This window comes from Gorilla gorilla, chromosome 6 (genome assembly GCF_029281585.2).
Source record: "Gorilla gorilla gorilla isolate KB3781 chromosome 6, NHGRI_mGorGor1-v2.1_pri, whole genome shotgun sequence".
In the NCBI taxonomy this organism is placed as follows: Eukaryota; Metazoa; Chordata; class Mammalia; order Primates; family Hominidae; genus Gorilla; species Gorilla gorilla.
In genome coordinates this window covers 101208200-101235282 of record NC_073230.2, presented here as the reverse complement: position 1 = coordinate 101235282, position 27083 = coordinate 101208200, and the positions used below count along the sequence as shown (strand labels likewise).

At 37.7% G+C, this 27083-nt stretch overlaps 1 protein-coding gene across 2 annotated transcripts in view; it reads right to left on the bottom strand.

Annotated features, from left to right (window-relative positions):
• Window positions 1-27083, bottom strand: part of ABCB1 (ATP binding cassette subfamily B member 1) — a 208432-nt gene that overhangs the window by 60309 nt on the left and 121040 nt on the right. For both annotated transcript variants that reach the window (XM_055346829.2, XM_063708642.1), the window contains exons 4-7: window positions 21062-21230; window positions 6027-6078; window positions 2648-2839; window positions 1933-2104 (exon numbers count right to left, since the gene is read on the bottom strand). In XM_055346829.2, coding sequence (XP_055202804.1) covers window positions 1933-2104; window positions 2648-2839; window positions 6027-6078; window positions 21062-21230 — 585 coding nt within the window. The remainder of the gene's footprint in view (window positions 1-1932; window positions 2105-2647; window positions 2840-6026; window positions 6079-21061; window positions 21231-27083) is intronic.

Here is a 27083-nt window from a genome sequence, read left to right as displayed (position 1 = left end):
CACTTACACCCCTGAACTTAAAATAAAAGTTTTAAAAAGTTAAAATAAAATAAACCTGCCTTACTCTAGCCGGCAGTTGTTCCATTGAAGTTTAGCATGGTAGTATTGGCCTACTTTTGTGAGCTGTGGTTCCAGGAGCGGTTTAATATTCAGAGTGTTTGTAGTATTATTTTGGTCGGCTTGACTTATGTGAAGCTTCTGGGGCTCCCACTGGCCCCTGCTTCTGCTGCTTGAGGGAGTGAAAGTGGTTTTTCAAGATCAGACTGCCAGGTCGGGAAGAGTGTGGTGGTTTCCTGTACCAATGCCCTCTAGTGGCCCAGTGTCTCTGGGTGCTGGGAAGACAGTCTTGGGCACAAAATACAAAAGAGGCTTCCTGGGCCAGGTCACTTGCTGTGATTGGGTCCCTTTCTGCTATATCTATTTGCTTCTGTGTCTCTAGGTTTGAAGGTAGAGCCTCAGGCTCACAGACACAAAGAGGCTTCCCAGACACAGAGTGAACTACATTTCTTTTTTAATATGATTGACATCCAAAGAATTTAAGAAATTTGTTTGAAATGATACCAAAAGTGTAATGCTGAGTGAGGATTAAAGCTTAGGTCTCTAGCAGCCAGCCTGGGGCTCCTTTTACTAAATAAATGGCATGTGAAGCAATGCATAATTAATCATTAAAAGATTAACTCATGGTCTGTTTTTAATCTTAAAACAGACATCAAAACATTTTAAGTAATTTTTCAACAAATACTGATGTGACGAGTTTGCCACCTAACTTGCTTAACATTCTAGTATACAGAAAAATCAATTGACAAGAAGCTTTTGCCAAATATTTTAGTTAACTGATAATCCCCAGAAACATTATTTGAACTCTATGTTACTCTGAGCAAAAAATTAACAGAGACCTGAGAACTTCAGTTTCTTTCTCTGTAAAGTGAGATAATACCTGTACTTCAGAAAGATAACACAGGTATTTGCATGACAATAAATGCTCAATAAATGATAATTATTATTTGCAGAAACAAAATAATATCCATTATACAGGTTAAAATTTCTAAAGTTTCTTAATACTTACTGCCTGACTTATTTTGTGTGATGCTTGGTTTTGGTTGTCCATTCATTACTTTTGCTACATGAATTTATATTGCCTTCTCTAAGTTGTGCTGAACTCCACCAAAATTACATACTGGGCCAATTTCTCTACTGAAAATACACTCATATCAAATCAGTTTAAAATTAACACCATGTTCACCTTGAAATGGAAAATAAGTTTTAAAAGATCACTGGAAACGTGTGCTGGGGTAGAGAGGGCCACTTCTACCTCTCTGCCTTCATGACAGGAGAGAGAGCTGAAGGCCAAGGATTTATATGCATCCTTAGGGACTAGAAAGTATCTATTTTCTTAAATTATTTTATAACCAAAAATTTAACTGTGTTTGAATGCTGACAAAACTGTAAAATCAATTTAAAACTTAAACAAAAATCTAGAAAGCCAAAAACATTAAAGTAAAAAAAAAATGTTAATTGAATGGGACATCTGTTGTTCACTAAACTTGAGTCTCTACTTGCCGTGTGAATGGGGCATCATCCACTAGAGAGCATGGTTCTTTGGAGTTCAAGTTTTTTTTTTGTTTTGTTTTGTTTTTGTTTTTGTTTGTTTATTTGCTCATTTTCTTACAAAGGCAGAAGGTAGATACGAGAGCTACATTCTTCTTTTTCATCCCTTCCCCAAATAATCACATGGTCAAGAACAGCATGGAGTCTTGGCAGGGGTAGTACTCAGTGAGGCTGGATATGCTTATCCAGCTGATTTTGAACAGAAAACGTAAAAGTAACAAGTACAGAATCAGAGTCATCATGTAGTAAAAAGATCTTTCCGTAGGGTGAGAGCAGGAAGGGAGAAGGTGCAGTTCAAAATCTGGATTCACAGGCTTCACCTACCTTTGCCCAGACAGCAGCTGACAGTCCAAGAACAGGACTGATGGCCAAAATCACAAGGGTTAGCTTCCAACCACGTGTAAATCCTACTATAAACCCAGTGAAAAATGTTGCCATTGACTGAAAGAACATTCCAATTTTGTCACCAATTCCTTCATTAATCTTGGAGACATCACTAAAAGAACAGATAGTGTTAGAAATAATTGTCAGAATTGTAAACATCAACTTTTCTCGTGAAGCCTGTTTTGAGTGTAGGGTAGTTTATGGCTAGAGTATTTTGTGCCTATGCTTTGTTTTATTTAGCAGGGTAGAAGTTTCTACTAGGATATTTGTCATTAACAACAAAAATCCATAGCCCACATGGCCCCAGGAAATGGACATCATGTACACAAGAAGTATTCAACCTAGGAATTTCAAATTGCTCAGAAATTTCCTCAGAAAGTATCTTGTTTTGCTCTACTGCACATTCTCAGAGGATTTCTTCATTCTGGCAAAGCCCAGTCCTTCATTTAATGCTAGTCATGCAGGTCCCCCCATACCCTGTCAAGGCACTGGGAACAAAATGATGCACACGACATTGTTGCTGCTTAGAAGGAATTTTGTCTCATAAGTACCTTTGAATGATACACTAACACCTCCTAACAGATGTGATGACATCTATTTCATTTTACTAAGAATAAGAACCACATCCAAGTTCAACATTAAACTAAATACTTACTCTGTAAGTCGGGTGTTAAGCTCCCCAACATCGTGCACATCAAACCAGCCTATCTCCTGTCGCATTATAGCATGAAAAAACTGTTTTCTAATTTTGTGTATTTGTCTTCCAGCTGCCAGGCACCAAAATGAAACCTGAATGTAAGCAGCAACCAGCACCCCAGCACCAATTCCACTGTAATAATAGGCATACCTGAAAAACAACAAGAACACTGCACATGCTCTCTGTTTCCTAATCAATGTACCTTTTCCAAAGAGACCACTCATTCCTATTTTTTCACTTATCTGGGTATCTCGCCATCCTTAACAAATAAGAAGGGGTTGTAACAAGCAGAGTTGATAGTCACCATCCAACTATGTTTGCACCAATATGGTGGAATGGTTAAGAATGATTTCTGCTTTGGCTCAAATCCCAGCTCTTCACTTCACTGTTATGTAATCTTAGGCAAGCTGCTTAACTTTTCTAAGCCTCAGTTTTCTAATTAGTAAAACAGAGATAAAAATACTCATGCATGAAATATACTTGGACCAGTGCCCAGCACATAGTAAGCACTCAGAGAATGCCAGTTACTGTGAAAGATGGTGTGGTATATTGGGGAATCACAGCATCAGGTAAGACCCACCACTGTAATATTTTTATTACATCAGCATCAGTTGATAAGTGCATTGGGTTGGTCTCTGTACATTGGGGATGAAAAGAAGTGACAGAACTTGTCAGAAAGTGGGATCAAGAAATGGAAATAATCCCTTGGCCTTTTGGGCTAGGGATTATCCCTTGGGCTATTAATCTAGTAGAGTTTAGATGCCAAGAGACAACTGAAATTTTTAAAAAGTAGTTTTATTTCATTTGCCCAACTGGCCATCGTGATTTATCCTAAAATTCTTAACGAATCAAATAGTGGCCCTTCCAATGTAAATTCTAGCATTAAAAAACACGAGTATTGTCTTGAAAAACAGACCCTGAATCAATCTAGAAATCCTGAATTAATGTTTCCTTGCTCTGAGTTTTCATATTTAAAAAAGCAAACAGGCCAGGCGTGGTGGCTCACGCCTATAATCCCAGCACTTTGGGAGGCCGAGGCAGACAGATCACAAGGTCAGGAGTTGGAGACCAGCCTGGCCAATATGATGAAACCCTGTCTCTACAAAAAATACAAAAAAATTAGCCAAGCGTGGTGGCGTGCGACTGTAGTCCCAGCTACTTGGTTACTTGGGAGGCTGAGGCAGAAGAATCGCTTGAGCCCAGGAGGCGGAGGTTGCCGGGAGCCGAGATCGTGCCACTGCACTCCAGCCTGGGCAATAGAGCTAGACTCCATCTCAAAAAAAAAAAAAAAAAAAAGCAAACAATTCACGCCTGTAATCCCAGCACTTCGGGAGGCCAAGGTGGGCGGATCACGAAGTCAGGAGTTCAAGACCAGCCCGACCAACGTGGTGAAATCCCGTCTCTACTAAAAATACGACAATAATAATAATAATAATAATAATAATAAAATTAGCCGGGTGTGGTGGTGCACACCTGTAATCCCAGCTACTCAGGAGTCTGAGGCAGGAGAATCGCTTGAAGGCAGAAGTTGCAGTGCACAGAGATCGTGCCACTACACTCCAACCTGGGTGACACAGCAAAACTCCATCTCAAAAAAAGAAAAATGCAAACAATTCTTGGGCTTCACTAAACAATTAATTTTTAGGTTAAAGGCAAACATTCTAAAATAAAATACAGTATTCCAATATTCCCACTTTTTAACCTTCACTACTTACCATCTTCAAATTAAACTGTGTGTTTGAATCATGCAGAAGCTATAAAGATGGCTAGGTAACAAGCAGACAGTCTCTGACATTGCTGTTCACAATTCAGCACTCAGCCCATCAGGAATCTTGGGAAACAAGTTTTCCCCAAACTCTACCTTGTAACTTACAATGCATTTATCAAGGAAGATGTAATTAGAACACTAAGTTTTAGTTAACAGATAACTCAATAACTACTTACTATCTAAGTGTTCATGATACAACAAGAGATAGTATTCTATCTAAGTATTCATTATATAGCAAGAGATAGCTAATAGAAACCCCACATCACAAGGAGAACTCATGCTTTGAGAATAAGTTAATGTATTTTAAACTGTCAGTGTATGTTTACTCAAAAGCATGTACATGATGATTAAAAGACATTCTGTTTCATTTTCCCCAATGTAAAAAACAATGCCTCTCCACAGGAATATTTGGAGGTATTTTCTCCTCAGCTTTCAAAATATGATAAAGTGTCTCCATTTTCGGCAGGGCATGGCGGCTCACACCCGTAATCCCAGCACTTTGGAAGGCCAAGGCGGGTGGATCACCTGAGGTCAGAAGTTCAAGGCCAGCCTGGGTAACATGGTGAAACCCCATCTCTACTAAAAATACAAAAATTAGCTGGGTGTAGTGACACACGCCTGTAATCCCAGCCACTTGGGAAGCTGAGACACGAGAATCGCTTGAAGCCAGGAATCGAAGGTCGCAGTGAGCCGAGATCACACCACTGCACTCCAGCCTGGGGGACAGAGTGAGACTGTGTCTCAAAAAAAAATTCTGTTTTTTTCAAATGTACCCAGATCATTTACACAGTAATGTAAAATCATTTTCTTCTGATTCACCTACACGTACCTTTGGACATCTGTTATAAGCTGTTCTGGGGAATAAACTTCAAGATATGTAAATCATTAACCAAAAGCTTCCCCAGTGTGAGTTAAGAATAGAGAGACTATATTTTTTCTGGGATGTTTTATTTTATTGTTCGGAATCAGATGTTGAGTTTAAAAAAAATTTCTTTTGCTGCTTTCATTGTCATGTCGTATGAAAACATCCAGGAAACAAATTAATAATTATAAGCCATTGAAAATAATTATTCTGTCTCTCTCTTTTTTTGGGGGGGGTGTGGGGGACAGGGTCCTGCTCTTTCCCCCAGGCTGGAGTGCAGTGATGTGATCATAGCTCACTGCAGCTTTGAACTCCTGGGCTCAAGCAATCCTCTCACATCAGCCTCCCAAGTAGCTAGGACTGTAGCTATGTGCCACCACACCTGGCACATATATATTATAGAAAATAATGATTCTTAATTCAACTGCATTTTAAAAGACTACCTTAAACTCCTCTAATTTCCTTATATATTAATATGATATTCTACATTGATCAATGCATATATGTCCATTTTAAGCTTAACTCTAACTTTTGTATACTTTATGCAGCCAATTCTTTTCTTAAAAAGTCTACACATACTCTTCTAGAAACTATCAAGAGTATTGTTCTCCTTAAAATTTCTGTGATGATAATGCAAAGTTTTAAACATTTCTACAACTTGATGAATATAGAAAAACTTAACAATAGTAAGGAGAATGTCTAATTACCTGGTCATGTTTTCCTCCAGATTCATGGAGAACCCTGTATCATTGATATCACCTAGACCACCACAAAACAAACATACACCATTTATGTCTCTTTAGTCTCCATTAAAAATAAACATGTAAAGATGAATCGAACTCATTTCACTTAATGATTTACATAAAAATAGGTCGAACTGACTCAATTTTAATTGTGTGTAAGCATTATGGCATTCATTCAAATACTTCTCTGCTGACTGTGTGCAACCACATATACACTAACTCAATGATGTTTATTTGCAAGAAGAAACCCACATTTGGTAAGAGGTAGTCTGTCAGCAGAAATATCAGTGTCCTTGAATTAAAATATTTTTTGGAATATCACTCCAAGATCCCACTAAAGAAAAATCTTTTGTCCTGATAAATGCCATTGAGTACTTGGTACTAAGGTATATATTTAAAATCTAAGCATTTTTCCAGTTTTATTCTTATTTAAAAATATCAAATACAAAGAACAGTGTAATAAACACCAGTGAGCTCATCACCCAATATTAGCAAATGCTAACATTTTTGGACAAAAAGTACATTATAAAAGTATTTCATAACTTTACCCCTAACACACAGACACACACACACACTCAGACACATACACACACACGAGCACTGTTCAACATTTTGGTGTGTACATTTTCAGATTTTCTTTTATGTACACATGTATATACACATAAGCGCACACACTTATTTTTTAACAATGGAGTCATAGTTTACATTTAGTGGCCAAATTTTTTCCTGTCAGTATATATATGTGTGTATTTTTTCAATGTTGCAACTATTTCACTTGTTTCCAATATTTTACTGTTACAAGCAATGCTGTGTTAAACATACTTATACACATACATTATAAATGTACAAAGAGTAAATATATTCTAGGATAAATTATCACAATCGAGACTGCAAAAAGTTATGTTAAAATGAAAGGGCCTGTTTCAGTTGAGTCTGATTTCGACAGGTATGGAAAAGAGGGGAAAAACTATTTCTAGCAAAGTGAACAATATGGACAAAAGTCAACGGCAAGTTTGAAGAATGGGTAAGCCTGTTTTTGACAGGGGTAGGAAGTGTGTTGTGTGGATGGAGGGAGGTGGTTATGTAGCTGGAAAGATAATCTGGGTCCTGCAGGTATGGTGCAAGAAAACAGACCAGCAGTTGTTCGACAGTTTTGAGCAAAATAGGATATAATTAGAAGTGTGTTCTATGAGAGTTTAGCCACCAGCAATGTATACGATTAACTGGAATGTGGAGAGACGAAGGGACTTGAGCTACTATAACTATGTAGGGAAAGAGAGTCTAAATGAGAATAGAAAAGAAAGCAAGTACTTACGAGATTTATAGAGGAAGAAGTTACAGGACTTAGCAACTGATAGAATAGAAGTAGAGAGAGTAAAAATTTTCAAAATGATCAAAACATCATGCCTAAGCATTTGGAGAATGCTAGTGTCATGGTGGGAAATAAGAAGTCAGCAAAAAAGAGCTACCCTGGTCAGAGGAGAGATTATTAGTTTGGTCTTGAACATTTTTGTTTTGCAGTGCCTGGCACATTCAATTGAAGAAGTCCAATAAGTATTCAGACTGTAACTTTCCAGTTTTAGAGAGAGTTCAGATCTAAAGATTTAGGATTCATGTGCTAGAGGCCATAGCTAAATCCATCTCTCCTTACCCATAAGGACAGGTCAGCAGATAGGGAGAAAACAGCAGGCCAAGCACAGAATCCTGGAGAAAACCCCATTAAAGGGTAAGACAGAAGGTAAGGAAGAAACAAAGAGATGCAGAAGCTTAGAAAAACATGCAAGAGGGATTCTTGACTGCTTTGCCTTATGTCAATATAACAATAAACTTTTTCAGATTGAATTTTTATTTAAATCAGTTGTGAGATTTCTTCTGCTCCACGTTTTCAAAAATGAAACAGGACATTGAATAGTCAGGTGAGGATTTCTCTCCAAATCAATCTTGGGAAACCTTACATTATCTATCTTCTGTATTTACCAGGAAATGTCTCTATATAGTATTAATTGTTGCCAGTATGTCACTACCAAATGAAGACCAGTTTTCAAGTCTAACTAAATATCTGTTTTCTACTCATTGTTTCTACCAGTTTTCTCAATTCTTAAGATAAGAAACCAAGATAATTTAAATAAATGTTCTTCAGCAATGTCTTCTAAGTCTACAGTCATTTCTAAATAGCTCAAAAAGTAAAAAATTTTGTTCAAGGTCAAAATTGCCTCCTTTATGTTTGTATGTCCAATTACACCATACCTATAGCTTCAGCCATCAAAATACATAGAAAACAAGTCTAGCAACAAGTTCCTTTTATTTGTGCTTCACCTTTCAAAGTGTACCAGTCAAAATAAAAATTGGGCATCCAACAAAGAAGTATAAATAATTCTATTATAAAGACACATGCATGCATATGTTCATTGTAGCACTATTCACAAAAGCAATAAACCTAAATGCCAATCAATGACAGACTGGAAAAAGAAAATGTGGTACATAGATGCCATGGAATACTATGCAGCCATAAAAAAGAATGAGATCATGTCCTTTGCAGGGACAGGGAGGGGGCTGGAGGCCATTATCCTTAGCAAACTAACACAGGAAGAGAAAAACAAATACCACGTTTTCACTTATAAGTAGGATCTAAATGATGAGAACACATGGACACACAGAGGGAAACAACACACACTGGAGACTTTTGGAGTGTGGAGGGTGGGGGAGGGAGAGAATCAGGAAAAATAACTAGTGGGTACTAGGCTTAATACCTGGGTGATTAAATAATCTCTACAAAAAAACCCCATGACACACATTTACCTATGTAACTGTATTAGTCTGTTCGTATGCTGCTGATAAAAACATACCTGAGACTGGGTAATTTATAAAGAAAAAGAGGTTTAATGCACTCACAGTTCCACATGGCTGGGGAGGCCTCACAATCATGGCAGAAGGCAAAGGAGGGGCAAAGGCATGTCTTACATGACGACAGTCAAGAGGGCACATGCAGGGGAACTCCCATTAATAAAACCATCATCCTTCATGCAGTGGACTGTCATTGAAGGTTATCACCAGTTTGTAGGACCTCATTATCCTGGTTCTCCTACTTCTACCACTCTGATGCTTCTCCCTTAGTCTCAGTTACTGACCCCTTATGCTCTCCCTCTTTCCTACACACTGATGTTTCCCAGAACTCTATGCAGGCTCCAGGCTGACCTCAGCCACTTCCACAGCTTCAGTGACTCCAAAATATATCTAGAGCTATTCAAATCCTCTCCCTCTTCACAGTTAATGCTCTGGTTCAAGTCCCCATCATTTCTTACCTCTCCTGTAACAAGACTACTGTAACTAATCTTTCTACCCCAGTTAGGTCTTCATATTGTCCCCAGATTTTATATTTGAAAGCAAAAGTATAATCATAGTGCTTCCATTGATAACCTTCAATGACAGTCCACTGCATAAAGGATAAAGATCAAGATCCATGATACATCATATTAGTTCTTTTGCAATCTTGCCACAATATACACATGAAAGAAAATATGTTTGAAGTACCAACAATGATTTACCAGATATTTTCTTTACCTCCACACCTATCTCCTCATTTCAGTAGCTAGAGCACTGTGCAGTCACTGTCTTCAGAGAGGGCTGCTGCTGCATTAAAAAAATTTATATATAATAAAAGCCAAGAAGAAACCTACACGATATACATATATAAAATGTCCCCAAAGCCTATGCCTTTGAGGGTTGGAGAGGAAACTGAGCATGACAGAATATTTTGTTTAAATTTCATGAGATTAAGCTCCACCCTTTAGACTGAAAAAATATTTTCCACATGCTGAGTAGAAAATAAGTAGTTGAGAATTGCTGACTACATAGGCACTGGAGGGTCCAGGTAAAAGAAGCCTGCCTCCTTCCACCTAAGCAGACCCTAGAGCAAGACCTCAGAAAAGGAAATACGTAGTGAGTTGAAGGGACGGCTTTAGAACAGCTTCCAAGAATCTCCTTGGACCTAGAGAGACACGGAAGGAACAGAATGACATCAAAGCTTCTAAGAGAGGAGGACGAGAGAGCTTGACGGAATGCCTGTGTAGATGATGATGCTGAACAACACTTGGCCTTCTCACTCATCTGAAACTACGTTGGCCTCCAAGACACACCCCAGGGAAAGGTGAGGGCTACCCCAAAATAACTGAGATTGGGTTTTTGCCACATTTACTGAAGAGGGACTCAAAATAGAAATTATGTTATACAAAATAAAAGTTATGATTTTTGCACACTTGGATTCTGGAATAATAGTTACATTTGCTACATCCCTTTCTAGCGTCAACTCACTTCACTCCCCCATCCCCATCTTCACCAGCTTTCCTCACTTCTGTGTAGCCCTGGCTGTAAGCACACTGAAGAGTTTACTGTTCCCTAACTATCCTATTTGCTTCCTTCAAGGCTTTATCCATTCTGCTTTTTCTAACTGGAATGCCCTTTATCAAAATTTTTCTCCTGGAATATACTCTTCCTCCATGAATAAACTAAAGTATTACATCATCTTACCCCTAGCAGAGTGACTCATCTTGCAATAGAACTCCGTAGTAATTGACAGATGATTCAACTTACTAAGTCATACAAAAATAGAAGTATGACTATTTACACCTATCTCCTCCTCCCACTCCCACTGGTGTGAAGTCATAGAAAACTGAACTATATCTAGTTTATCTTTATATATCCAGTGCCCAACCTGTTGTATCTGCTATAACTTAGCATATTCAAAAAATTTACGAGTGGTTTCACAGAGCTACTACACAAGCCAGACCATTTATCAAAATATTCCATCCAACCATTCTCCTACTTTGTATACAAGTGTCTCACATATTTTAAGATTAAAGAGAGATACATTAGACCTTTCTACCTGGCAAGAAAAGCCTTTTCTAAACCCAAGCAAGACTTTAAAGGATAAGACTGTACCATTTAGGGATTTTTTTATTTGACCTAAATACTTCAGTACATTTAGTAACTTTAATAACTGAACACTTAAGAACAGTATGAATAAAAAATATATAACATGGATACATTAGTATAGTCTTATCCTTTGATGATGCATTGATAATTCCCTAATTGGTAAACTGAAATTATATTGAAAAGGTGGTTTTCAAACTGTCTTCCACAGAGACTTCATGCCAGGCATCATTCCAGACACTGAAGATAAAACCCAGAATGAGAGCCACTTTATCTAATATCATGGGATTTCTGTTCAAGCAAGAAATCCTTTCACTTTTAGGCCTCAAACTTCAGGTGACAGGGTAACACTGCTGACCTATTTAGCACAATTTTTCCCAGGAACTTCCGTTTTTTTTTCATTTAGCTTTTCTACCCATTTAAGAAGCTCTAATGAACCAATAAACTACTCTTCTTGTGCAGAAAGCTCCATCAACCACAGGGAAGGGGAGTTTGGATCTTTTGCCTAAATGATAAATCCCTATGGCATTGGCCCAAACTGAAGCCTGTGACTCAGTGTAGTTGGGCTTACTGCAGGTGACAGAGATGATTCCAGGAACTACAGTCTTTTTATGTGAGCTGTTTATATACCTCTGGCCTGAAGAGCTGTGCCTCTTGCCTGACCTTCCTGACACACTAAAAATCAAACTTACAGGGCAGCATCCAAGAGATTTAAAAGACCAGGTGCTGGCATTTGCTTCCAATTTAGGCAGAGTGTGAAAACCACTAGCAGAGTGGAAAAGATACCAGACTAAAAAGTAGGATTCCTGGCCCAGGAATTCAGCTCTGTCAACCCGCAAGCAATTCCATTATGGCCACATTAATTCAACCTCCTGGGCATGTATGTCTATAAATTATGGGTTCAGGCTAGATAACATCTAAGCCCCTTTTCACCTACAAAATTCTATTATTCAGTCTTTTATTTATTCATCCAATTTCTTAAGCACCTAGAATGGGTTAGGTACTATCTGTATATTGATCTTTTTTTTTTGGCTGTTTTTCTAATATATTGCAGAGATTACATTGTAACTAATTTTACTTTTTGGCTTGAAAATCCTTAACCAAAAATATTATTATACCATATATTATTATGGTCTTATAAAACTGTACTATATTTTGTTTATCTTTATATATCCAGTGCCCAACCTGTTGTATCTGCTATAACTTAGCCTATTCAAAAAATTTGCAAATGGTTTCACAGAGCTATACATATATCCACACACTATATATAAGTGTGTGGGTAAGTATATATTATATATAAAATATAATTATATGTAAGTATATATAGATACTTTTACACACATATATAATAGTATTAATCTCATGTGTATTTAAGAATTAAAAGAGTTACTGCATGTAAAGCTCAAAGAACAAGACCCAGCACATAGTAAATGTTCAATGAGGGTTGGCTTCAGTTATTGCTAACAGTTGAGTTCTTCCTCAAGGCTTGGGGCTCCCATTCTTTCTACTTTTCTCCATATTCTATCCCAGAGGATTTAACATCGCATTCAACTTAAATAAAGCCAAGTTGATAGTCCTGGTTTTTTTAGTTTTATTTTTAAATATATTTAATTTTAACTTTATTTTTAATTTGGGTGGTACATAGTAGATGTATATATTTACAGGGTGTATGAGATATTTTGACATAGGCATACAATGGATAACAATCACATTAGGGTGAATGGGGTATCTATCACCTCAAAAATTTATCCTTTCTTTGCGTTACAAAAAATCCAGTTATACCCTTTTAGTTATTTTTAAATGTGCAATAAATTGTTGTTGACTGTAGTCACCCTGTTGTGTGATCAAATACTAGATGATATTCATTCTAGCTAACTATATATTTTTGTATCCTTTAACCATCTCCACTTCTACCTCTGCCACCCCACTACACTTCCCGGCCTCTGGTAAATGTCATTCTACTATCTCTATAAGTCCAATTGTTTTAATTTTTTAGCTCCCACAAATAAGTGAGAAATGTGAAGTTCGTCTTTCTGTGCCTGGCTTATTTCACTTAATATAATCTCCTCCGGTTCCATTTTTGTTGTTGCAAATGACAGGATCTCATTTTTTTAAGGATGTACTCCATTGTGTGAATGTATCATAATTTCTTCATCCATTTACTTGCTGATGGACACTTAGGTTGCTCCCAAATCCTGGCTATTGTGAATAGTGATGCAAGAAACATGGGAGTGCAGGTTCGATATACTGGTTTCCTTTCTTTTGAGTATTTCCCCAGCAGAGGGATAACTGGATCATATGGTAGTTTAATTTTCCATTTTTTGAGGAACCCCCCATACTGTTCTCCATCATGGTTGTACTAATTTACATTCTCAAAAATGTACAAGTTGTACAACAGTGTACAAGGGTTTTCTTTTCTCCACATCCTCTCCAGCATTTGTTATTGCCTATCTTTGGCTAAAAGCCATTTTAACTGGGGTGAAATGATATCGCATTGTAGTTTTGACTTGCATTTCTCTGATGATCAATGATGTTGAGCGTATTTTCATATACCTGTTTGCCATTTGTATAGCTTCTTTTGAGAAATGTCTATTCAGATCTTTTGCCCATTTGTTAATTGGAGGTTTTTCCTATTGAGTTGTTTGAGTTCCTCATATATTCTGGTTATTAATCTGATGTCAGATGGATAACTTGCAAATACTTTCTCCCATTTTGCAGGTTGTCTCTTCACTTTGCTGATTGTTTCCTCTGCAGTCCAGAAGGTTTTTAACTTGATGTGATCCATTTGTCCATTTTTGTTTTGGTTCCCTGTGCTTGTAGGGGTATTACTCAAGAAATCTTTGCCCAATCTAATGTCCTAGAGAGTTTCTCCAGTGTCTTCTTTTAGTAGTTTCATAGTTTCAGGTCATAGATTTAAGTCTTTGAACCATATTGATTTTATTTTTGTATATGGTGAGAGAAAGGGATTTAGTTTCATTTTTATGCATATGGATATCCAGTTTTCCCACCACCATTTTTTGAAGAGACGGTCTTTTCCCCAATATACATTCTTAGAAACTTCGTCGAAAATGAGTTCACTGTAGATTTACGGATTTATGTCTGCATTCTCTATTCTGTTCCATTGGTCTATGTGTCTCTTTTCTTTGTACCATGGTGTTTTGGTTACTAGCTCTGTAGTATAATTTGAAGTCAGGTAATGTGATTTCTCCAGTTTTGTTCTTTTTGCTGAGGATAGCTTTGGCTATTCTGGTTTTTTCGTGGTTCCATGTAAATTTTAGGATTCTTTTTTCTATTTCTGTGAAGAATGTCACTGGTATTTTGATAGCGATTGCACTGTCTGTAGATTGCTTTGGTAGTATGGACATTTTAAAAATATCCATTCTTCCAATCAATGAACATGGAGTATCTTTCCATTTTTTGTGTCCTCTTCAATTTTTTACATCAATGTTTTACAGTTTTCATTGTAGAGATCTCTCATTTATTGAGTAAAAGTTATTCCTAGGTATTTATTTCGTTTGTAGCAATAGTAAATGAGATTACTTTCTTGATTACCTTTTCAGATTGTTTGCTGTCGCCATGTAGAAATGCTACTGGTTGTTGTATGTTGATTTTGTATCTTGCAACTTAACTGAATTCATTTATCACTCCTAATAGTTATTTGTTGGAGTCTTTAGGTTTTTCCAAATATAAGATTGTATCATCTGCCAACAGGGATAATTTGACTTCTTCCTTTCCAATTCAGATGCCTTTTTTTTTCTTTCTCTTGTCTGATTGCCCTCGCTAGGACTTTCAGTATTATGTTGAATAACTAGTGAAAGTGAGCATCCTTGTCTTGTTCCAGATCTTGAAGGAAAGGCTTTCAGTTTTTCCTCATTTGGTGTGATACTAGCTGTGGGTCTGTTGTATGTGGCTTTTATTTTGTTTATGAATGTTCCTTCTATACCCAGTTTTTATCATGAAGGGTGGTGAATTTTATCAAAGGCCTTTTCATCATCAACTGAAATTATCATATATTTTATATCCTTCATTCTGTTGATATGACATATCACATTGATTAGTTTGCATACGATGAACAATCCTTGCATCCCTGGGATAAACCCCATTTGGTCTTGAATAATATTTTAATGTGTTTTTTTTAATCCATTCAGCCACTCTATGTCTTTTGATTGGAGAATTTAGTCCATTTAGATTCAATGTTATTATTGATAAGTAAAGACTTATTCCTGCCATTTTGTTTGTTGTTTTTTGTGATCTTCTCTTCCTTCTTTCCTTCTTTCTTGTCTTCCTTTTAGTGAAGGTGATCTTCTCTGGTGGTATGTTTTAATGTCTTGCTTTTAATTTTTTATGTATCTGCTGTATGTTATTTTATTTGAGGTTACCATCAGGTGTGCAAATGATATCATATAACCCATTTTTAAACTGATGGCAACTTAATGCTGATTACATACACAAACAAGCAAAGGGAAAACTAATACAAACTCTACACTTTAACTTCATCTCCCTACTTTTTATATCTGTATCTGTTTATATCTTATTAGACTGTGTCTTGAACAGTTATTGTAGTTATTATTTTTGATAGGTTCATTTTTTAGCCTTTCTACTCAAGATATGAGTAAGTTATACACCGCAATTACAGTGTTGTAATATTCTGTGTTTTTCTGAGTACTTATTATTACCAGTGAGTTTTGTACCTTCAGATGATTTCTTATTGTTCATTAACATCATTTTCTTTCTTATTAAAGAACTCCCTTTAGCATTTCTTGTCTAGACAGGTCTGGTGTTGAATCCCTCAGCTTTTGTTCATCTGGGAAAGTCTTTATTTCTCCTTCATGTTTGAAGGATATTTTCATTGGATATACTATTTTAGGATAAAAAGTGTTTTTCTTTCAGCACTTTAAATATGTCACGCTACTCTCTTCAGACCTGTAAGGTTTCCACTGAGAAGTCTGCTTCCAGACATATTGGAGCTCCTTTGTATGTTATTTGTTCCTTTTCTCTTGCTCCTTTTAGGATCCTTTCTTTATCCTTGACTTTTGGGAATTTGATTGTTAAATATCTTGAGGTAGTCTTATTTGAGTTAAATATGCTTGGTGTCCCACAACATTCTCGTACTTGAATACTGATATCTTTCTTTAGGCTTGGGAAATTCTGTGTTATTACCTTTTTAAATAAACTTTCTACTCTAATCTCTCTGTCTACCTCCTCTTTAAGGCCAATAACTCTTGGATTTACCCTTTTAAGGCTATTTTGTAGGTCTTGTGGGCATGCTTCATTCTTTTTTATTCTTTTTTCTTTTGTCTCCTCTGAGTGTGTGTATTTCAAATAGCCTGTCTTCAAGCTCACTAATTCTTCCTTCTGCTTGATCAATTTTGCTATTAAGAGACTGTGATTCATTCTTCAGTATGTGCTGCTGGTGAGGGAGGGGAAGAGTGGTGCAGGCAATTCAAGACTCTCTTTCCTACCTTCTTCAGTGCCTCTTTCCTTAATATGATGTTAAAACCAAATAGTGTGGTCGCTCACCTGGTTTTTAGTTCTTAGGAAGGTGCTTTGTTTTGTGAATAGTTGTTCAATTTGGTGTTCCTGTAGGGATGGGGGCGGGGGTGATGTTTTCTGGAGGCTTTTGTTTGGCTACCTTGTTCCACCTCCTCCTTACATTTTATCATTTTTTAATCTTTTAAGTTTTATTAGAGACAAACTCTCACTATCTTGCCCAGGCTAGCCTTGAACTTCTGACCTCAAGTGATCCTCCCACCTCAGCCTCTCCAATAGCTGGGACTGCAGGCACACACCACCACACCCAGCTTCTAGTCCTGTTCTTTATGCCAAGATTTAGTGTCATTTCTTCAACTGCCTGGATGTCATTTTACATGCACCCCACCTGCCGTCTTCACCACAACACATTTAAAACCACAATCGCCTTTATCTAGGATCATTTCCAGATAGTGGCCAGTCTCATAAGGAAGATGAGAATTCACAGAATACTACAGAAATTCATCAGTGATTAAGCTTTGTTTACAAAAAAAAAAAAGTGATATGACAGAATCAGAGAGTTCCCTAGGCTCCAGTCATCAGAGATTTTAAGGCAAAGGCTACACATATTCTATAATTAAACCAGAGATAGATGGGAGTGGCTGTCAGGAAATCTGGTCCACAGTAAAACAGCAGAACAAAAGCTGATGTCTGTTAATTAAGGCAAAGTATTGGGACGAGAAAACTTACAAGGGTTCTATTGCAGCAACAGAGAAGGATCTGCTTACTGAAGAAGGTTTTAGAGCTGTCTAATTAGATCCTATGTTTATTGTAAAAACCCCTAGGCTTTCAAGAGCCTCCGCAAATCCAAGTCCCCTTAAGCAAGGACTACTTCTCCAATAAGGAGGCTCTGGTATCTAGCCCACCCCCATGGAGAGATAATGAGGTTCTGCCTAGGGAAGGGCAAAAAGAAGAATGATCTGACAGTATCTCGGGCCCCAAGAATTTAGTAGGCTGGTTCTCCCTCCACAGGCATGACAGAGCATGTTTGCCCTCATCTCTGGGACAAGCATCAAAACCTTTGATGCTATTCCCCCCTTTCCAGGCAGACTTGAGGGTATCTGGCAGTCTGAATCTGCAGACAAGCAGATTACTGATAGTGTAGTAAGCGTCCTAAAGTGAAAATCACAGTAAAGATAGCATGCTGTCTTTGGAAAGGCATGGAAGGATAGACAATGGTGAGGGGAGTGGAAATAAGGAGTGGCAGTGAGGGAAGGATATTAATCTTACTTATTTAATCTTTATTTTGAAATGGTTTCATCTGTTACACAGAATATGTACACTTTGTGTAGGAGATAGATGCTGACCATATTTGGTTATCACCTCCTCTTGGAAGCCTCCCATGGTTCCTCTATATGGAGTCAGGTGTCCTTTCTCTCTTTTTCCAGTGCATTTTATTTATCTCTGTATTATAACACTAATCATATTCGACTGTATTTATTGGTTCACCCTTGTCCATCCCTCCCACTACACTAAGCTCCTCAAGAGTTGGGAATGATGAGGGCATGTACTGTGACTGGCACACAGAATGCTCTAATACAAATTAATTGACGGATTGACTGAGGATAACAACCCCTCACTCAATACCCTACTTCAGAGATTGGCAACCTTTTCCTATAAAGGGCCAGATAGTAAATATCTTAGGCTCTGCAGACCATACGGTTTGTACAACTACTCTACTGTGTCATTGTGGCATAGAAGCAGCCATAGGCTGCTTACATTCATAAAATGTAAATGAATAGGTGTAGCTACATTTCATTAAACTTTATTTACAGGTACTGAAATTTAAATTTCACATAATTTCCACGGGTCACAAAATATAATTTCTTCTTTTGATTTTTTTTCAATGATTTCAAAATGTAAAATCCATTCTTAGTTCACACCCTGTACAAAAAGAGGCAGCAGGCCAAATTAGCCCAGGGGTCATAGTTGGAGGATACCTACCTTCCCTGAAAGGCATGGCTGGTAACCAAGGAAATTCTACTTAAAGGGATGATTATTCACATCATATAATAGGTCCTGAGTAACTTTGGGTATGTCCCAAACTTTCAACAACTATGAAAATTGAGGTAGTATCACAGAATTTTGTAAAGAAGAAATTATATAAGGAACCATATCATCATTGCAAGTTATGTAATTTCATTTGTGAGGAACATGAAAGCATGTTGATAATAACAGTAACTAATATTTGTTGAGTACTTCTTATGACTAGACTTTGTTCTGTGATTCTTCAATGAATGAATCCACTTAAATATCACAACCATCCTGAGAAGTAGGTTCTATTGTTATCCAACTTAATAACTAAAGTATGAATAAATTCCCTAAACCTCAAAATTAAAAATTGGTAAGGGTGTGGTTTTTGAGCCAGGCAGTCCAACTCCAGAGCATGTTCGCTAACCACTAAATATACCACCTCTTAAGAGAATAACAAAAGTAAACTTTCAAATATTTCTCTAAGCTTTCTCTTTCCCGTTCTCAAGACTAGAAGAGTGAGCTGAATGGGAATGACTGGCAAGGACTGCAATGTGAATTACAACCTCACCTAGAAACTAGATATCTATGAAGATGGAAATCTAAATTACCAGCTGGCAAGCTGTGGTGATGTGGCCCCTGTTTAACCTAGGAGATTCTGATAGGCATACAGACACATGGGCCTATCCAGAAAGGAGCTAGTCTTCACAACTAGATCATCATCTGTTTGGGAACTCATGCATGCTATTAAGTAAGTGAGTTTACTGTGTGTCTTAGTCCATTTGGGATGATATAACAAAATACATAAACTGTATGTATTAACATACAAACAATAGAAATTTATTTCCCACAGTTCTGAAGGCTGGGAAGTCATTAAAAAGTGAGCAAGATCTGGATGGACAGAGATGTACCCATTAGGTCTGCTGAGCCCCCGGAGAGTGATGAAGTATTTGATTCTTCCACTATGAAGCAGTAAGAGAGCTAATGCCACAGAATATTGGCCAATATAGCAAGTATAGGAACTAATGAATTCAGAAAGCATTGAGGACTTCCTCTGGTGAATGGTGTAAAAGAAAGGTACCAGTTCAGAGGTGGTGCAGCATCTTTCTGCAGGTCCCTTTGAATGCCGTGAAAGGATGTAATAAAGCATAAGAATTTTACATAGCTCAAACATACAAAAATTTTTCTGGCCCAGCTCATTACCTGCATCCACAGAATTGAAGTAGTTCTACCTCAGGGTAAACAATGTACTTTTTAGGATCACGAAGTGGTTCTGAGGACCCACTGACAAATATCAAAAGATCCGTATATACCCGAGATTGGTATGAATATTCATGTGCATGTTTCTGGGGAAGCAATTCATTGCATTCATCAGAAACTTGAAAGTTCAAAAGTTGAAAGGTCCTTGTAAGCTAAGTGGTATCACTACATTTTCAAGTACGTTCTCAAACAGGCATTTTCAACATTTGACCACCTGAGTGCAAACTGGATTGTAAGTTTTTGAGTAGCTTAGTTTAAATCAATCTAGGCTTGACCAGAGGTAACCTAGGAAACTCAGAGATATCAACCCATTCCTCCCCAGTCGAGAAAGAGAGAGAGAGAGGGAGAGAGAGGAAAGAATATGTATGTTACACCCAGATTATTTCTGTAGTATATTCACTTTCCCACTTTCCTTGAGAGCTGTGTTACATCTGTTTTCTCTGTCTCTATCAGCCAATTCTCCTGCTTCCTACTTCACTGAGAAAACTAAAGTTATCAGGAGAAAAATTCCACAGATTCTCACCTTCTCATCTACCCACCACTGGGTACTGACACTCAAATTCACTTTTCCCACCTGTTACTGTTTTCCTCCTCAGCACTGGATTCCATTCTTTCTCAAGGATATCACTCTAGCAAATCTCTTCCATCTTTCATTCAAACATCACTTTCTCCTTTCTTTTGGATCATTTCCATTAACACACAAAACAAGCTACAAGCTATTATTTATCCTATCCTAAAATACCCCCCCCCCCGCCACACACACACACACACAATTTTGCCCCACTTTTCCATTCCTGCATCTACTTCCAGAAAGCCCAACATATAACAATGTCCAAAACTAAATTTCTGGGATTTATTGCTCAAATCCACTCTCCTTCTCCATCTCTCATTTCTGTTGATAGTAACTGCATCCTCCCAGTTTCTAGGGCTAAAAACTTTAGAATCATCCCCGACTTTTCGTCTTACATCCATGTTCAATCTGTTAGGAAATCTCACAACTGATTCCTACTTATCATTCAAGGTTCTAATTAAGTTCCTATATTTCTTCCTGAAGCTTTCCAGAATATTTCTGACTTCACAGGGCTCTCTCTTTTTCTACATATCTCTGCTGGCACTTCAGTTGTGTGCTGTAATGCTTGTAAATATTATCTTTTCTAACTCACTACAAATATGAATTATAACTCAGACTGTCTGCCTCCTACAGGACTAAACACACTAATGTGTATTTAGTAAAGAATCCATAAACATCACTCTAAGTGCTTGTTTTTGCTGCAAGTTTCCAATAAAATTGGTACACAAACAATACTTACTTCTATTAGTGATGTTTGACATCAGATCTTCTAAATTTCCTGCTTTTGCAAAGATATCTGTCATTTCTCCAAACACCAGCATCATGAGAGGAAGTCCAGCCCCATGGATGATGGCAGCCAAAGTTCCCACCACCATATACAACTTGTCAAGCCAATTTGAATAGCGAAACTAAAAAGAGAGAAAAAAGAATAGCAGAGGAAAAATTAGTACAGTTTCATGGAAGATTTGCTTTTCCTTCAAAATATATCCAAAATCCAAACATTTTTCAGACTACTACTGATACCACCCTAGTCCAAGACACCCTCTACCTTTGCTAAATTATTGCAATAGTCTAATTAGAAATGGACATTTGATTCTTCCATTGAGTTCTGGCCTAATTCTTCATATTGGACTTGGTCTGTCTTCTTATATGAAGTCTAATGAGAAGGATGGGACATTCTGGGAAACTGTAAAAGTATTTAATGGTACTATAATATAGTATTTGTTGCTCTAGTTTCTAAGAATAGAAGCCACTTATCATCTCATGGGCAAAAACTTGAATGCCAAAGGCCCCTCTGAGGATACCATGGAGGAAACGTTGTGTTGCTTTAAGAAAGTGGTTTGGGTTAAAGACCTGCCACACAATGGAACTGGTATAAAGGTAAAATGATTTGAAGATAATTAGGCCTCAAGAATGAGCAGAAAAAAGAAAGGAATGAGTCTGATGCATGCTTGTCAAGGAACATTTTTTCTGAGAAGACAGAATATGGCAATAATGAATGACCCACATTGGAGATCTGCATAATCTCTTTAAATGTAGGCAGGTCACAGGAAGGAAAGAAAAGCTTCTCTTAACCCAAAAAGTTACAGGAAAAGGACACAGTTAAGAGGAATGGGCTCAGGGCCCCCTTGGGAAGTGATTAATACTGCTTCCCTATAACTCAAGGAACTAGCTAAGGATTGGAAGAAAACCAAAGGGAAAAAAAACAGAAATGGGGTAAAGCCAGCTGTGGGAGTCCATGGATAAATCCCAGGGCAGAAGGTTAACATGTGGATGCAAGGTGCAGCTGTAGGCAACAGGTTTGTAATGCAGGGAGGAAACTGTGTAAAAAAATCATAGGCCTAGGCAGGAAATATAAACCAAAACAAAGATTAGGCAGCAAAAAAGACATAGCCACAGACAGCAAGATTTTACAACTTACATATACTTCACAAGGGGATAGAAACCAATCCTAGAGTTAGCTTACATGAATCTTACAGTAGCAACTGGGGGATTTGGTACTGGACTGCTGAGTGGAGAAATAAAGAATGGTTATTACCAGTAATGAATGGCAGTCCATAAAGCAGGAGATAAAAAGTAAAGCCAAATTATGAAATAATTAATGAAAATTAAGATATGGTGTGTAAAAAAGAGTATCTAATAGATACTTAAGTATTTGCATTTACCCTTTTTCTAGCTCTTAGAAGTGTTATCAAATGAGCTTAAGTTTGGGTTCATGGCATAACTTTCCATGTTATTTATGGGTTGATGATCTAAAAACATCATCATATTTACAGATTAAAACATTAATGGGACAACATGTTTTGGCATATTTTTTCACATTTCATTGAAACACTGGCTAAATTTTGCACTATGTACTTTGTCTTAGATAAGAATTCATCTGCTTCGTTAAACAAAAATGAAAGGGAAGAGGTCTTCTTTTAGAGATTATATTAAAGTAGACAAAATATCAAACTCCTTAGTACAGGAAGAGAAGATAGTTGATATGAAAAAATTTCTCCCATCACCACCAACACAGGACATTTTACCTCCAGAACTGTCACTGGCCATAATAAAAATAAGTGGATCATGAAAGTAGACATTTACTGAATGCCTATTCAATGACAGATAAAATCCAGAGATAAATGCCAAAGATATAACCCTGCCTTCAGAGAGATTAAAGAAAAATGTATATGCAATACATGCTCTGCATGCTTTGACAGCACAGTGTATAGAATAGACATAAAACTGAGTCAACCATCATTCCCTCCTTTGTGAAAAGGTTTCATATGATAAAAGAGGTGATGCTTCCTTCCAGCTTTGAAAGTTTACCAAGTGTAGCTGGGTGTGGTGGCTCACACCTGTAATCCCAGCACTTTGGGAGGCCAAGGCAGGCGGATCACGAGGTCAGGAGATCAATACCATCCTGGCTAACACAGTGAAACCCCGTCTCTATTAAAAATACAAAAAAAGAAATTAGCCGGACGTGGTGGCAGGCACCTGTAATCCCAGCTACTCGGGAGGCTGAGGCAGGAGAATGGTGTGAACCTGGGAGGCGGAGCTTGCGGTGAGCCAAGATCGCACCACTGCACTCCAGCCTGGGCGACAGAGTGAGACTCCGTCTCAAAAAAAAAAAAAAAAAAAACGCATTTAAGCCAAAAAGAAAAGTAAACTGAGACAGAAAAGAGAACAATGTGCTTAAAAAAGACTGGGGACCCTCAAGTTTGGGGTGTAAAGTGTGGAAACAGAAATAGCTGACTGATCAAAAGACACCCCTCACTGAGCTGGGAAAATTGGAATTACATCTCTTAATCTTAGACTAGAAGGAAGGAGATTAAAGTGAGTACTAATTTTCCAGCAATAAAGACAGAAAATTGAAAGAGTTCAGAACCTCATATTTCCTTTTGTATTTTTTTATTATTTTTTATTTCTTTATTTTAACTTTTAAGTTCATGGGTACAAATGCAGGTTTGTTACATATGTAAACTTGTTTCATGGGGGGTTGTTGTACAGATTATTTCATCACCCAGCTATTAAGCCTAATACTCGTTAGTTATTTTTCCTGATCCTCTCCCTCCTCCCACACTCCACCCTCCGAAAGGCCCCAGTGTGTGTTGTTCCCCTCTAGGTGTCCATGTGTTCTCATCATTTAGCTCCCACTTTTAAGTGAGAACATGTGGTGTTTGGTTTTCTGTTCCTGTATTAGTTTGCTAAGGATAATGGCCTCCAGCTCCAGCCATGCCCTGCAAAGGACGTTATCTCGTTTCTTTTTATGGCTGCATGGTGTTCAATGCTCTATATATACCACATTTTCTTTATCCAGTCTATAATTGATGGCCATTTAGGTTGATTCCATGTCTTTGCTATTGTGAATAGTGCTGCAATGAACATACAATGCATGTGTCTTTATAATACAATGATTTATATTCCTTTGGGTATACACCCAGTAATAGTCAAATGGTATTTCTGTCTTTAGGTCTTTGAGGTATCACCACACTGTCTTCCACAATGGCTGAACAGTGTATAAATGTTCCTTTTTCTCCACAACCTTGACAGCATCTGTTATTTTTTTACTTTGTAATAATAGCCATTCTGACTGCTGTTAAATGGTTTCTCACAGTGGTTTTGATTTGCATTTCTCTAATGATCAGTGATGTTGAGCTTTTTTTATATAATTGTTGGCCACATGTCTTTTAAGAAGTCTCTATTCATGTCCTTTGCCCACCTTTTTATTGGGTTGTTTGTTTTTTCTTTGTAAATTTGTTTAGGTTCCTTATAGATGCTAGAACCTCATATTTCTTAATGACATGAAGCAAGATTGATTTCTAGAGAGAAGGGGGTGAGAAGATTTGAAGAAAGTGGTAACATAATGCTGAGTAGGACAAAAGCCTCAGTCAAATGCCCTCGCTCTGTAGTTTATTAGGAAGGAGACTTTAGGGGAAAAAAATCTTAATAACCTTGAGTCTCAGTTTCTGAATTTACAAAATAAGGAAAATATTCATACACACAGAAAACCTTACATAGCTGTTATGAGGGTAAAAATGAGAATACAAGAAACTTATTGAGCATACAATATGCAAATATATGATATAAGCAGATAATGTTACTGGTTTTGAAAATATAATAATTAACAAGACTTTTCACTCTCATAAAGTCAAAGAGCAGGCAGACCAAAAAACGTTGTAACACAGGTGAAATGTAAAATAGAAGTATAAACTAATTGTAATTGGAGCTTTTAAAAAAGGAAATGCACTGGGCATGATGGCTCACGCCTGTAATCCCAACACTTTGGGAGGCTGAGGGCAGGAGGATCGCTTGAGCCTAGGAGTTTGGTACAGCCTGGGCAACATAGGAGACCCTCTCTCTACAAAAAAATTTAAAAATTGTTTGGGTGTGATGGCATGTGCCTGGGGTCCTCGCTACTCCAGAGGCTGGGGTGGGAGGATCACTTAAGCCTGGGTGGTTGAACCTGCAGTGAGCTGTGATCATGCCACTGTACTCCAGCCTGGGTGACAGAGTTAAGACCTAAAAAAAGAAAGAGAGAGAGAGAGAGAGAGAGAGAGAGAGAGAGGAGAGAGAGAGAGAGAAAGAAAGAAAGAAAGAAAGAAAGAAAGAAAGAAAGAAAGAAAGAAAGTTTGATTAGATGCTAAAAGGAAAGAGAGAGACGGTGAACCAGAACCACATAAAAGGCATGTTGATCAGTGCCTAATGCCAAAGACTGGGCTTCCCAGGGCAAAGAAGTAGAAGGTACTGACAGGAGAGAGGTTTAGGTAACATTCATCAGATTAGATGGCAAACATGACTTGGATTTGAGAGAGAATTAATTCATTCATTTATTCATTTAACATTCAAGGGATATGTGAATATTTTAAAATATCTTTCAAATATTTGAAAGAACCTAATAAGGTCAGGCTTGGTTCTAGGTACTGGTAACAACAGTGAGTAAGAAAAGCTACCTATCCTCACAAAGCATACACTCTAGTGCATACACTAAAAGGGGGAATAGATGTATTCAACATTCGTTCAATATTTAAGTTCCTATGAAAGTTCCAGGCACCATTCTAGGGCATTTGGGTTATAGTAGAGAACAAAATACACAAAAAATCTCCTGCCTCCACCGAGCCTACCTTCAGAGAGAAGACAAACACATAAAAAAGAAATCAGACAGTGATAAATATTCAGAAGAAAAGCCATACATGGTATGACACAGAGACAGGCAGGGTCACCTGGTTTAGATTGGCTGGTCAGAGAATGTCTTTCTCAGGAGGTAACATCCATGATGAGACTTCAGTGACAGGCAGGATACAGTTCATCCTGTGATGATCTGGGGACAGTGCATTCCAGGCAGGAAGAGCCAATGCAAAGGTACTTAGGTAAAAACCAGCTTGCTGTATCCCAAGGACCAAATAGAATGAACACTGTGGCAAGAGCAGAGTGAGGGAGAATATTTGTCTGCAGTTAAGTCAGAAATAACAGAGGTCGGATATGTAGGGCATTTTGTGATGACAGGAAGGAGTCTGGGTTTTACACTGAACTTCCTGTATAAGCAGAAAGGAAAGCATTTAATGGTTTTAAGGTAGGGACCAAGGTGATATGATGTGGCTGCTATGGGTAAATTTTTAGAAGAGCAAAAAGGAAGGAGGGATACTAGGAGATGAAAGAGCAGTTGAGAGAGTAAAGTCTTAACCAGGTGTGGTGGACAGAATAATTCTCCCCCCACAGCCTGTCCAAATCCTAATCCCAGGAACCTGTGAATATATTTATTTACATGATAAAAGGGACTTTGCAGATTTAAAAGATCTCCAGATATGGGATTACCCTGGATTATCTAGGAGAGCAAATGTAATTACAAGGGTGCTTATAAGAGGGAGGAGGAGGCCTGGAGTCAGTAGGAGATGTGATGATTGAAGTAAGAGGTTGGAGTGATGCAAGGAAGGGCCTGTGAGTCTAGAAATGCAAGTGTCCTCTAGAAGCTGAAAAAGGGAAGGAAACAGAGCCTCCAGAAGAAATGCAATCCTGCTGATACCTTGACTTTAGCCCAGTAAAACTTCGATTCCAGAACAGTAAGGTAATAAACTTGTGTTGTTTTAAGCCACTAAGTGAGTGCTATTTTCCTACAGCAACAATAGGAAATGAATACACAATGTCAAAAGAGGGATGATAAAGAGGCAGGGCAGAGCTGGAAGGAATCACAGGTTGTGGTCAAAGACTGATACATGTGTGTGTGTGTTTATACCTTCACAGAGGAAAGCTCACCCAGACAATAAGCCCAAGATCCTGTC